General features: G+C 34.8%; 1 protein-coding gene across 1 annotated transcript in view; it reads right to left on the reverse strand.

Annotated features, from left to right (window-relative positions):
- Dnah12 (dynein axonemal heavy chain 12) overlaps positions 1-15,178 on the reverse strand; it is a 269,851-nt gene that overhangs the window by 98,807 nt on the left and 155,866 nt on the right. The window contains exons 43-45 of the mRNA XM_076839530.1: positions 9,365-9,526; positions 6,201-6,395; positions 1,291-1,424 (exon numbers count right to left, since the gene is read on the reverse strand). Coding sequence (XP_076695645.1) covers positions 1,291-1,424; positions 6,201-6,395; positions 9,365-9,526 — 491 coding nt within the window. The remainder of the gene's footprint in view (positions 1-1,290; positions 1,425-6,200; positions 6,396-9,364; positions 9,527-15,178) is intronic.

Consider the following 15,178-nt stretch of genomic DNA (forward strand, 5'->3'; position numbering starts at 1 on the left):
TGGGTACTTAGGGTTACTCATCCTTGAGATGAGTACGTCAGATGAACAGAGTTAGAAAGGACATTCTAGAAGTATCTATACCCCAACTAGCCAACTCTTTCTAAGAACTTCTACCTGGTGCCTGGTCAACAATGTTTGATCTACAAAATCTGCTACTCTAACCACAACTGATCAGGCCATGGTTGAGCACTGGACACAAACAAGACTAATCATTTATTTAGAATAAATTTGGAATAAGGAGCTAGAAATGACCTTCTAGTCTCTCTTTATAACTGTAACTGCAAGAAGTAAACTGGAGAGCTGAGAGGTAGCCAGCTTCTTCCAAATGTACTGGGAAGTATACCAGGCAGTCTACAAAAGAAACAAGAAAGCAGATGCCCAGAGAGAAGGAGTGATGAAAAACAGGAAAACAGGGCTGGGGTTGTGGCTCAGTGGTAGAGTGCTCACCTAGCACATGCGAGACGCTGGGTCCAATCCTCAACCCACATTAAAAATAAATAGATAAAATAAAGGTATTGTGTCCAACTACAACTAAAAAAAATTAATAAAAAAAAGAAACAGGAAAACAAAACAACAACCAAAGAAAAAAATAAAGTAGCTAAATAAAAGAAAAAGAAAAACTAAACATTCTGGGGTCCTGATGTTTTTTTTTTAAGTTTTTTTTTAATTATACATAGAAACAATATCATTATTTTAATATTTTATGTGGTGCTGAGGATCAAACCCAGTGCCTCATATGTACTAGGCAAGCGCTCTATTACTGAGTCACAACCCCAGCCCTCTCCCCACCCATGGCTTTCTAACACCTGCTCTTCCAATTACTTTTTTTTTGATACCAGGGATTTAACCCAGAGGCACTTAACCACTGAGCAACACCCCTAGCTCTTTTAATGTTTTATTTAGAGACAGGGTGTCCCTAAGTTGCTCAGGACCTTGCTAAGTTGCTGAGGCTGGCTTTGAACTCATAATTCTTCTGCCTTAGCCTCCTGAGCCACTGGGATTACAGGCATGCGCCACCGCACCAGCCTTTTTCAGTTACTTCTAAGATCCAGCTGTATACTTCCCCTTAAGCTTTGTGAAACACCCCTGGATCTTTATAATAAAATCCCCCCTTTTATTAAAGCTAGATCAAATAGTTTTCTATTATTTGCAGGCTGAAGGTTTTGACTAATTAAATGATCAGAAAGAACAAGAAGAAATAAAAAGTATATTAAAAATTTGGACTTTAGCAGAAAGAAATGCTTTAAACTATAAGGCATTAATGTCATTTTAAAATTTATTACTATTGACCTCTCCGAAAGGTCCATAATGGAGGTGTGAAAGTGTTTACAGACTGGAACTATCTCTCTTCGTTCGACTTCAGTAAGCTCCAGGGTTTCTAAGAATTTCACAGCTACAAGTTCGAGAGCATCTTCAGGCCATGGCTAAAAATCGGGGGGAAAAGTTATGAAATTAAAGGTGAGCAGTCCCAATCCAACTATATAAGTGAATTCCTATAGAAAAAGAATTTGGGATTGAGAAAATTAGGGCCTTAATGAGAAAAATAGAATAAGGAGGACTGAGTTCACAATATTTATTAGGTTTATAAAAGATTTAATAAGTATTTTTATGAATTAATTTAAAAATAAAGATACCACAATATAAATGAAGAATCAATGATATTTTAAATATTAAAGACATATTACACTGCTTTTCCAACTCTTCTACTTGAATGCATGCCAGTGGCAGAAAATTCTAGTTGTCCACCCAGCATCATCTTCTTAGGACTCCAATTTTATTCTGGATAGCAATATGTCCAGCTAAAAGACAACAATTGCTAGATTCCCTTGTAATTCAGAAGAGCATAAGCACTTGTTGGGTAGGACGTCAGAGAAAAGTCTTTAGAGGGTTACAGAGTTGGTCTGCATACTTTTTGTCCTATTTTTATTCTTCTACTTGTTGTCTGGACTACAGTTATGAAAACTTGAGGTCTACCAATCATCTTACAGACTATAAATTGACCTTGAGAATGAAAATCACATGTTAAAGATAATAAAGCAGAAAGAACGTGGGATACTGATGCTTTATTTAAAAAGCCACAAAAACACCAAACACTTTGCTTACCTTCAGCTGTTTTGTTTTTGTTTTTTGGTGGTGGGAATCAAACACAGGGCTTTACACATGCTAAACATGTGCTAGCAAGGAGCGACATCCACAGCCCCCAGAGCACTCTTTTTAAAACAGCATTCCTTCTGTTATTACTCTGAACATTATAATCAGTTTTATTCTTAGTACTTACAAATACTTTGCATATCATTTATTCATCTATTGTTGGTCTACCCCTCAGTCCTGAACTAAATTGTAAAATTCATGAAAGCAAGGACTTTTTCTCAGTGCTATACCTTCAGTCCCTAAAAGAACACTTTGCAACAAATATTTAATTAAATGTTAATGAGTAACTTTCATTTTCTCATTAGAATATTTTTCAGATTTCCTTTAATTTAGATTCAATAAAAGGCTTGTAATTTTTTTTCTTTTAGAAAAAACAATATTTATTTTAAGACTTTTTTTTTTTTTTTTTTTTTTTTTGGCAATGCTGGGGATTGAACCCAGGGCCTCAAGCATGAGGGAACATGTTCTGCTACTGAGCTACATTCCCAGTCCCAAATTCAAACTTTTTTTTTTTAAGATTTTTTTTTAAGATGGACACAATATCTTTATTTTATTTTATTTATTTTTACGTGGTGCTGAGGATCCAACTCAGTGCCTCACATGTACGAGGCAAGAGCTCTACCACTAAGCTATAATACTAGCTCCCCAAATTCAATCTTTTTGATGAAGCAACCTATTAGTAAAAAAGTTTTAAGCACATATTGCCATTATATACTTTGGGGAGGGGGTTGGGGGGACCAGGGATTGAACTCAGGGATACTCTGTCACTTAGCCACAACCCCAGCCCTAATTTGTACTTTATTTAGAGACAGGGTCTCATTTCTTAGGACTTCACTTTTGCTGAGGCTGGCTTTGAACTCTTGATCCTCCTGACACAGCCTTCTAAGCCACTGGGGATTTCAGGCATGCACCACCACACCTGGCCCCATTATATAGATTTTTATTAATAGATTACATTCATGCAACATTATTGTTCTGATACATTTTTAAACCTAAAAGAGACTTCTAGGATTTATTATATTAGGAATGAAGAAATTTTGTAAAATAAAGATTAAATGTCATATCATTAAATTCTTAGAGGCTTATCTTTGTATTCTGGGTGATTCTTTTTTTTTTCCTGGTACTAGGGATGAATCCAGGGGCACTTAACCACCGAGCCACATCCCCTGCCCTTTTTAAATATTTTATTAGAGATTGGGTCTCATTGAGTGACTTAGGGCCTTGCTAAGTTGCTGAGGCTGACTTTGACCTCGAAATCCTCCCCCCCAACCCTGTGGCTGGGTGGTTCATGTGTATAATGACGCAGTAGGAAAAGGGCCTTCAGGTCTCTCAACCTTGTTTCTTAAGGGTGCGATCCCCATAGCTACAGCAATCATTTTATCACGATAATAAATGAAACAGAGTGCACTGAGAATGGTAGAGCAAAAAGATGGAAAGAACCTGGATCCCAGATAACATGGTTGAACCTGTAAATTAAGTAAAACTGGAGATACTTTTGACTATTTTCTATATGAGATGATACATCCCTTTTTGGGAAGACATAGTAATATTATTAGTTTTCCTTTAATCATAAATATTCTAACTTCTGAGCTGGGGCTCAGTGGCAGAGTGCTTTCCTAGCATGTGAGAGGCACTGGGGTTTGTTCCTTAGCACCAAATACAAAAAATAAACAAAGTAAAGGCATGCGGTCAATCTAAAACTAAAAAAAAAAAAAAAAAAAAAAAAAAAAAAAAAAAAAATGTAATGGCTACAAATGGTATTAAACCTGCATGATTAGAAATGAACCACTCAGCCATGGGGTGGGAGGGTACATGACACATAGCAGTTTACACTTACTTCCTGAGTTTCACAAACCCAAGTCCCAAATAATGCCATTAGCTCCACTGACACAGGCTCTTTCTCCTCAGTTCTTCTTCTTCTTTTTTTTTTTTTTAGTTTTAAATGGACTTAATTTTGTTTATTTATATATAGTGGTGAGAACCAGAATTGAACCCAGTGCCTCATACATGCTAGGCAAGCACTCTAACTCTGAACCACAATCCCAGCCTTCTCCCCTGTAAAGTCTTTATTCCTCTCTGTTGCCTATTTAATATCCCTTATTTTCAAGACTCATTTTCTTCAAATTTTTCCCAGTAGGTATGACTCACTTATAATAGAACTGCAAATATCATGGTTATGAAAAAAAAAACACCCAGAAGTTACAGACTGTATTTATAAGATTTTATAAAAGAAGACTATGGTTGGACAGATTATGTTTGTATAGTTTTGGATTTTGTCTACTTAATAGAAGCAATACTAAGATATAGTTTACATAAAGCAAAATTGTTTCACATAGTTTCTGTTACTGTATGAACACACTAGAACATCCACTGATAAAACGTGCATGTAATCCTCAAAAGGTCAGAATTAGATTTTAAACATAAAATTCATGATAAATTAGTTCCAGAAATTAACTTTTAAAAGAAATTATCCAGGTTCAATGTATAGTCCACATTCTCTTGGGCATAAAACAAATAAGTAGAAGGCATCATGAGCTACTGTTTTCAAGATTATTGACATTTAGTGCTCCTACACAGGCGATGACAAATTAATACCATCATTTGCTGCCAACATTACTAAAATTGCTGCTCAATTGATCTTTCTGTCTCTTGTTTTGCCCAAATCCAATACTTCTACCATACAACCTCCAAGTGTTTTTTTTCCCCTAAAATAAAGATTAGCTAAAAATATACTAATGCCATTATGACATCTTTGTTATAATTTCCTTTATAACCTGGCACCCATCCAAAACTCCAACTTAATTCCTGGGGCCTTCATTAATAGTCAGCTATACCAAACTAGGTGAAGTTGCCCAAATGAGCCATTTTTCCTCCATCCTTCTGCCTCTGCACATGCTATCCTCTCATGATTATTAGTTATATATATCAACTTGACAGGGCAATGAGGTATCCAGATATTTGTTCAAACATTATTCTAGGTGTTTCTGTCAGGATGTTTTTACATTAATTCATTTAAATTGGTAGACTAATGAAGCAGGTTGTGCTCTCTAAGGTCAGTGAGCCCCATCCAATTAGCTGAAGGCTGAAATGGAACAAATATATTGAACTTCTCTCAAATAAGAGGAAATCCTCCTTTTTATCTAACTTCAATCTGGGATATTGGTTTTATTGCTGACTTCAGACTTGAAGTAAAAGAGTAGTTCTTTCTGGTCTTGAGCCTAATGGCCTTCAGAGTGGAAATACACAATTGACCCTTCTGGGACTCCAGTTTTGCAGATTGCAGATTTGGGGATTTGTCAGCCCTGTAATCACATGAGCCAATTTCTCACAATCAGTCAATCTCCCCCCCCCCCCTCTCTCTCTCTCCATATACATGTATATATACAAATATATTTATAATATTTATATTCTAAAATTATACATTGCCTACTATTAGAATATACATTATATAACATAATATTAAAACATATTATATATTATTAATATAGTAGAATACATATGAACTAATATACATGTACATATGTTTATGTACATATATGCATATATAAACCAATATATTAGAATAAAAACTAATTATGACCTTTTGAGGCAAAACATACACACACACACATATATAAACTTTAAAATGGAATTAGTTTTAAAACACAAAATTGATAAAAAAGTTAAAAGTAAAAAAAAACAAATTAATATCATAAATTAATTTTATTAATCATGTAATTATATATTTTATTAATCATTTGTATAATCTCCTATTGGTACCTAATATACCACTGTATGTAATTCATACTTCAGAGATTTACTGTCTTTATATGCATATCTTTTGTATCCGAACATTATGGTTTTTTAATTTTGACTGTTAATTGCTTTTCATATCTTCTAGTTAAGAATATGAGCTCCTTGTGGGAAACATGTACCTCTGCTAAGCACTATGCTTGTTTTTATAGTAGTTTACCAAAAAACACAGAATATATATTAATTGAGCTTAAATAAGACTTAAGTAAAATTCCAAGAGTTAGTTAAAATTCCACTCTGTCACCAAAATTACAAACCTGAAACCAGTCAATGGTACAGCAATTGATGAGGGATGGGAACTGTCTCAAGCGATTTCGAAAAGCATCTCCAATAGGGCTAAAGGCCACTACAATATGAAGATTATCTTTGCAGCGATTCACAAAGAAAGCAAACAGTGCTAAAGGACTGAGTTCTTCATGTTTACTGCCAGCCTGAGCTACTGGACGAACACCCTAAAGAATATAAGAAAATAAAAACTTGTAATTAATAATAGATTTGCTGATAACAAGATTAATATATATTAGAACAGGAAGAAGTTTTATTACTTCCAATAAATATTTTTAAATTTTTGCTTTTATGTCAACAGAATGGCTTTGGCATAATTATTACCTACAAAATCTCTTCCAACTCCAAATTCAATAATTTAAAACAAACATTTATGTTCAACATCTGTAGCAATTAGAGAAATACAAATTAAAACTCCACTGAAATTTTATTTCACTCCAACTAGAATGGCAATTATCAAGAATACAAGTAATAATAAATGTTGGTGAGAATGTGGGGAAAAGGGTATACTCATACTGCAAATTAGTACAACCACTCTGGAAAGCAGTATGGAGATTCCTTAAAAAACTAGGAATGAGGGAGTTGGTGCTGTGGCTCACACTTGCCTAGCATGTGTGAGACACTGGGTTTGATCCTTAGCACTACATATAAATAAATAAAAAACAAAGGTACATCAACAACTAAAAAAAATCTAGGAATGGAACCACCATTAGACCTAGTTATCCCATTCATTGGTATATATATATCCAAAGGAGTTAAAATCAGCATACTACAATGACACAGCCACATCAATGTTTATAGCAGCACAATTCACAATAGCTAAGCTATGGAACCAACCTAGGTGCCCTTCAATAGATGAATGAATAAAGAAGTTATGGTATACACACACAATGAAGTATTTACTCAGTCATAAAGAATGACTTTTGACATTGCTGGTAAATGGATGAATTTGGAGACTATCATGCTAAGTGAAATAAGCCAATCCCCCAAAGCCAAAGGTTAAATGTCTTCTCTGATATGTGACTGCTAATCCACAATAATGAGTTGGAGAGGGGAATAACAGAAGTTCATTGGATTAAAGATAGGTCAGTGAAGGGGGAAGGGAGCAGGGATACGAATAGTAAAGAGCGGAAAATCTGACATAACTTTCCTATGTACATATATGAATACACCACAGTGAAACCATCAAGTACAACCACAATACTTGGATCCTAATTAGAATATAATATATTCCATTCTTGTATAAATATATCAATATAGAGTCTAATATCATGTATAACTAAAAATATTAATAAAAATAAAAACAAATATTTGCCAAGAATTTACTTCAAAAGAGGATCTCAAAAATTCACCAAGCTATAGATTAAGAACTATAATTCAACATTGTAAGAGGAAAAGAAAACCAACAGAAACAAGAAGAGTCAATAAGAAACTAGTTAAAAACATCAAACATCCATGTATTGGAATTTCATGCAACTTTTAAAAATAAGGTATATGCCATTTCTGGTGGGATGGAAAATTGGTGCAATCACTATGGAAAGCAGTATGGAGATTCCTTAGAAAACTTAGAATGGAACTACCATTCGACCAAGATATCCCACTCCTCCATCAATACCCAAAGGTCAATACCAAATCAGCATACTACAGTGATGCAGCCATATTCATGTTTATAGCAGCTCAATGCACAATAGTTAAACTGTGGAACCAACCTAGATGCCCCTCAATGGATGCATGGATAAAGAAACTGTGGCATATATACACAATGTAATATTACTCTGCATTAAAAAAGAATAAAATTATGGCATTTGCAGGTAAATGGATGGAGTTGGAGAATATCATGCTAAGTGAAGTAAGCCAATCCCAAGAAACCAAAAGCCAAACAATTTCTTGGATAAGTGGATGCTGGTCCATAATTGGGGGGGGGGGTGCATAGAAAGAATGGAGGAATTTTGCGTTAAATTAGAAAAAACACACAGATATAAGCCATGTATGGTAGTGTGTACTGGTAGTTGCAGCTACTTGAGATGTTAAGGAGGAACACTTGAGCACCAGAGTTTGAACCCAGCCTAGTCAACAAAAGAAACAAAAATACAAAACAAATATTATATATATATATTTAAAATGTGAATATACGAGAAAGAGTGAAGGAATGGAAAGGTTTAGTAATGAACTGATAGAAGGAAAAGACAAAACTATTAAAGTAACCAGGGGAGCTTGGCAAAGCTTAGGAAATCCCACTCTTCCAAGGTAACAACCCTTTGAGTGTAAATAAGAAGGGTGAATTTCTCCTGTGAGAACTACCCTTCATCGGCAACCTTCTCCACATTCCTGATATCGCCTGGGTAAAATCAAATAACTTGAATTTTTCCCTGTTATTTTCTTCTTCTTCAACATAAGCAAGCCATAACTGCTAAGGCTTTCTAAGTGCCTAACACTATATAAATGTTTCATTTTCTTTGAGTCTCAGACTTCAACAACTCTTTGCACAAGGAACTATTAGCTGTGCTCCTATTACAAAGAAGGGTGAGTTCATTCCACTCCAGATACTATTACTAGAGGCTGAGAATGAAACATCCAAGCTTGAGTGATAAATTCTGTAGATAAGAGCAGTTATACTAATGAGGAAGGGAAAAATCACTAGCAGAGATCTTAGTGGGAAAGATTGGGATCAAAGTATGTGACATCTGACAGTAGTAGATGCTTCGTAAGTGTATTTTTCATCAATTAGATCATAAACCTGACTTTCAGATATATCAGAACTATAAGATAAGGAGTTTAAGTCTTCAGAAACTTTTACTAACCAGAGTTAAGCCATAAAGCTAATAGAATAGCATTAAAATCATGTTTACTTTTATCAATTTAAGAGACAATTTTAAACTCTCTAATCATTTATAACACATGCTAAAATAATATCAAACAGATAAAACAAACTTCCATTATTATGAAGGTAAGAATTATAAAAATTATACCTTGTAACCATGGTAGATGCATTCAAAATTCACCAAAATGATGTATTAAATTAATATACTTTAAATTTTTAATTGAGCAAACTATATTTATGCTGAATAACAGAGGAAAGGTTTCAAGATGAGAAAACTGTTATTGTAAGAGCAGCACTTCCCCAAAAGTTTTTTACCTCCATTACTTCTTGTTTTTCATCTGCAGCAAAGATGTTAGGTATTTCTCCAGTATTGAGCATGCTGTCAATATCTTCTAGAAAAGCTTCCTCTTTAATCTGAGTGTCTGTAATTAGAAAGACTGTCTTCTGGCCTCTCATGCCCACATTTTTCAACAGACCCTTAAAAGTAAAATGCCCTTATTAGTAGAATGTGATAGACTTATGTTGGTTTTCTTTCCCTCCCTTTCTCCTTCTTTTGACAACACTTTTAAGGACAATAAGTCTCCCTACTTCTAGTGGGGCTATCAATCAAGTCTCCATTTCTCTCATTCCCTAGGTGGGTTATCCAAACTAGTCAGTTTCCCCAATCCCCTAGGCATAGACATTGATTCAGAAGAAGGCACATTATTTAAGTAGAACCCTGTCATAGTGTTGCTTCGGGGCCTGAGATGGAGTTGAAACAAAAAGAATTCTTGTTTTGAGATGAAGGATACAAAGGCCAATAATTCATGAAGCCAATTGTACTTGCCTCATGGATTAAGCCTGCTGGAGAAGGAAGACAAAAGAATAAGAGTTGTACTAGAAAAGAATAATTACTGAAGACATAATTGGAGGCCCTAAATTCAGCCATATCAAAAGACAATCTATCTACAGACACTTGAATCTTGTAAGTTATTAACTTCTTCTTTAGCTTAAACTACTATGAACTATTTTTGTTTGGTTATCAACTGCAACCAAAATTTCCAACTGATAAAAAGATATGGACTCAGTAGTGTGCTGGAACTGATTGTATAGTCTTGTTAGAACAGACTGTTAAAACTTCAGGAACTTCTGAGCAGTTTGTTAATTATGGTGAGGATTAAAATTAAATTATGTGCTGGATGCAGTGGTGCATGCTTGTAACCCCAGTGGCTCTGGAAGCTGACACAGGAGGATTGCTAGTTCAAAGCCAGCCTCAGCAAAAGTGAAGTGCTAAGCAACTTAGTGAGACCCTATCTCTAAATAAAATACAAAACAGAGCTAGAGATGTGGCTCGGTGGTTGAGTGCCCCTGAGTTCAATCCCTAGTACTCGCTCCCCCAAGAATTCAATATTTTCTAATTGTATAAAACTGTCTTTTCCTAGTAAAGCTATTTTCTAATATGTAGGCTGAATTGTTCCTGGAAATAATTTTCTATCATCAAAACCAGAGTAACTAGTAGTTTTTAAAGAAGTATTATATCTAATCATATCAGTTTTATACTTATTAATATATCTAAACAAATAGAAAATACAACATAATTAGTTTTAACTTATTGCCATGATCATCACTGTATGTAAAACTAGTATTCAAACATGTGTGAAACTATCTCCCAATAAAAAGAGGATTAACATTTTCAAAGTAGTAATTATATGCCAGGCATATTACAAGAATACTTGTTACAATTTAACCACAATAATCTATAGAACAGATTGTATAATTCATATTTTACAAATGAAAAATATAGCAAGTGGCAGCAGCAAGAGAACAGGCTAGGAAGCTTCAGATCCTCTTAGGAGTCTCTCCAAGCTGATATCCTACCTATGGTGTTATTCCTATCAGAATTCCAAGCCAGGTGATACAGCCCTAGGACAAATCAGAATTCTGAACTCAAGTTATATATGGAGGCAGGATTTGGGAATTATTCTCCCAGTCTCACCACACCACAGAAAACAGGCATGTGCCTTAGTGGGTGACAGCAGCAAGGGGAGCGAGAGATCAAAATCAAAGGTATAAAACAAAAAACAAAAGGGCCTGAGAATAGAAAATTAAGACAGTCAAAAAACTCTTCCATACACTAGAATAAAAGCACATGCATGGTACTGGCACCAAAATAGACATGTAGACCAATGGCACAGTAGACATAGAGACAAACCCACACAAATACAGTTATCTCATGTTAGACAAAGGTGCTAAAAACATTCACTGGAGAAAAGACAGCCTATTCAACAAACAGTGCTGGAAAAATGAAATTAAACCTCTATCTCTCACCTTACACAAAAATCAACTTACAGAGGATCAAAGATTTAGGCACTAGAACAGAGACACTGCACCTAATAGAAGAATAAGTAGGTGCAAATCTTCACCATGTAGGCCTAGGATCTGACTTCCTTAACAAGACCTCTAAAGTGCAAGAAGTAAAATGAAAAATCAATAAATAAGATGGATTCAAATTTAAAAGCTTCTTCTCAGCAAAGGAAATAATCAGTAATGTGAGGAGAGAGCCTACAGAATGGGAAAAAAATCTTTAACACATGCACCTCCAATAAAGCATTAATCTCTAGGATATATAAAGAACTCAAAAAACTTAACACCAAAAACCAATTAACCCAATCAATAAATGGGCTAAGGAACTGAACAGACACTTCACAGAAGAAGAAATACAATTGATGAACAAATATATGAAAAAGTATTCAACATCTCTAGCAAGTAGATAAATGCAAATCAAAACTACACTAAGATTTCATCTCACTCCTGTCAGAATGGCAATTATTAAGCATACAGGCAACAATGAATGTTGGCAAGGATGTTGGGGAAAAAGGCACACTCACACACTGCTGGTTGGACTGAAAATTGGTGCAACCACTATAGAAAGCAATATGGAGATTCCTCAGAAAACTTGGAACGGATTCACCATTTGACCCAGTTATCCCACTCCTCGGTTTATACCCAAAGGACTTAAAATCAGCATACTACAGTGATGCAACCACATCAATGTTTATAGCAGCTCAATTCACAATAGTTAAACTATGTAACCAACATAGGTGTCCTTCAATAGATGAATGGATAAAGAAAATGTGGTATATAAAGTCAGCGGAATATTACTCAGCTATAAAGAAGAATGAAATTATGGTATTTGCCGGTAAATGGATGGAGCTGGAGAATATTATGCTAAGTGAAATAAGCCAATCCCCCCAAACCAAAGACTGAATGTTTTCTCTAATATGTGGATCTAGTTCACAATAAGTGTTGGGGGGCACTAGAGAAGAATAGAGTTAGATTAGGTAGAGGGAAGTAAGGGAGCGGAAGGGAGGTAATGTGGGGATAGGAAGAATAGTAGAGTGAAACAGACATTATTACTTTATGTATACATATGACTGCATGACCAATATGATTCTACATCATGTACACTAGGAAAAAGGAGAAATTATATCCTATCTATGTATGATATATCAAAGTGCATAAATACATTCTACGGTCATATATAACTAATTAAAAAATTAAAAACTAAAAAAGAAAATTTAAAAAGCACATGTGTGCCTACATACAAACACACACAACCCCCCAAAAGATACATTCTAAGAAAAAGTCTGAAAGGTCTTAGGCTAGAGATCCAGGTTGGTTGGTAAAGGTCTTCCCTGGCCTATAGTCAGTCATAAAGACTGGGAGAAGTAGCTTGTGTTTTCAAATGCCCAAATATTAATAGAAGATCCAAAGGATGCAAAGACACAGGGACACGTGGCCTGCAAAGAAATAAAATAAACTTCAGAAACCAACCCTAAGGAAATACAGATCTATAAAATACCTAATACAGAATTTAAAATAACTACTTCAATGAACTAAAAAGGAATACTGTCAACTAAACTAAACCAGAAAAACAAAATGATAATATCCACAAAGAAATACAAACTAAAAAAATCTAATCAAATAAAAATTATGGATCAGAAAATGTACAATAACTGAACTGAAAAATTCCTTAGGGGGAGGTTCAACATTAAACTGATCAGACAGAATAAAGAGTCAGCTAACTTGAAAACAAGTTATCAGGTGGACCACCATATATATTATGGGAACCCCAGAAGGACACAGGGAGAGAAAGGGGCAGAAAGTTAATGTGAAGAAATAATGGCCCCAGACTTTCAAAATCTGAGGAAAGAAAGGGACATACAAAGTCAATAAACTCAATGAATAGTAATTAGGATAAGTTAAAAGGGACTACACTGAGAAACATTATAATCAGACTTTCAAAAGTCAAAGACAAAGAGAAGGTATTGAAAGCAGTAAGAACCTGCAACTTATCATGTATAAAAGAGTTTCCCCAAGATTATCAGTGAATTTTTCAGCAGAAACCTATATAGTAGAAGGAAGTGGGGTGATATATTCGAAGTGCTACAAGAAGAAATGTCAACCAATACTATATCTGGTAAACTTGTCCTTCAGAAATGAAGGAGAAATTAAGGCCTTTCCAAATAAATAAGGTCACTGCCACAAGATCTTTCCCAAACAAATACTAAAGGGAGTCCTTCAAGTTGACGTTAAAGGACCTAGACAGCAACCTAAAGCCATACAAAAGTATCAATTTTCCAGTAACAGTAAACAGAGAATCCTCATTACTGTAATTTTGGTGCACAAATCTAGTTTTAATTCCAAAAGGAAAAAAGCATAAAAACATAAAAACTTATAAATGTATGTTAATGGGCACACAATTTCTGAAGATATACTCTGTGACATCAATAACAAAGTGGAAAAGTATGGATCTGAGTAAAATTTTTCTATGCAGTTGAATTTATCAGTTTTAAATAGACTGTTAGAACTTTAAGTTGTTTCATATAATAATAATGGTTACTAAAAGGAAAATACAGTTCTTTTTATATCCTGAAGATTAATACTTTATCTGAGATGCAGGTGGGAAAGATTTTCTCCCATTCTGTATGCTCTCTGATTCATGTTCTTAATTGTTTCCTTTGCTATGAAGAAGCTTTTTATTTGATGTCATCCCATTTATTCATTCTTGATTTTACTTCTTGTGCTTTAGGAGTTTTATTGATGAAGTCTGTTCCTGAGTTGATATGATTGAGAGTTGGGCCTACTTTTTCTTCTAGTATTCACAGGGTTTCTGGTCTAACACCAAGGTCCTTGATCCACTTTGAGTTTTGTGCAGGGTGACATACAGGGTTTCAATTTCAATCTAGCACATATGGATTTCCAGTTTTCCCAGCACCATTTGTTGAAGAGGCAATCTTTTCTCCAATGAATGTTTTTGGCGCCTTTGTCTAGTATGGGACACCTGTATTTATGTGGGTATGTCTCTTAGTCTTCTGTTCCACTGGTCTTCAATTCTATTTTTGTGCCAACACTATGATTATGTAGTATAATTTAAAGTCTGGTATTGTGATGCCTCTTGCATCACAATAAGAATTGCTTTGGCTATTCTGGCCTCTTTTATGAGTGCTTTTTTCTATTTCTATGAAGAACGTCAATGAAATTTTCATGGAAATTACATTAAATCTGTATAGCATTTTTAGTTGTATGGCCATTTTGACTTTTTTAAATATTTATTTTTTATTTGTAGCTGGACAAATACCTTTATTTATTTATTTATTTTATGTGGTGCTGAGGATTGAACCCAGGGCCTCACATGTGCTAGGCAAGTACTCTACTGCTGAGCCAAACCCCAGCCCCATTTTGACAATATTAATTCTGCCTATCCAAGAACATAGGAGGTCATATCTTTTCTAAGGTCTTCTTCAATTACTTTCTTTAATATTTTGTAGTTTTCATTGTAGATGTCGGTCTTCCACTTCTTTTGTTAGATTGATTCCTAGTTAGTCAGAATTTTCACTGCTGTGATTAAAAGATCCAACCAGCACAACTATAGAGAAGCAAAGGTTTATTTGGGGGCTCATGGTTTCAGAGGTCTAAGTCCATGGACAGCTGACTCTATTCCTCAGGGCTCAAGGTGAGGCAGGACATCATGGCGGAAAAGTGTGGGAGAGGGAAGCAGATTAAATGGTGACTGGGAAGCAGAGAAAGTTTATAACACCTCAATTCACAATAGCAAAGCTAGGAATCCAACCTAGATGCCCTTCAACA

Source organism: Callospermophilus lateralis, chromosome 1 (assembly GCF_048772815.1).
Source record: "Callospermophilus lateralis isolate mCalLat2 chromosome 1, mCalLat2.hap1, whole genome shotgun sequence".
Lineage (NCBI taxonomy): Eukaryota > Metazoa > Chordata > Mammalia > Rodentia > Sciuridae > Callospermophilus > Callospermophilus lateralis.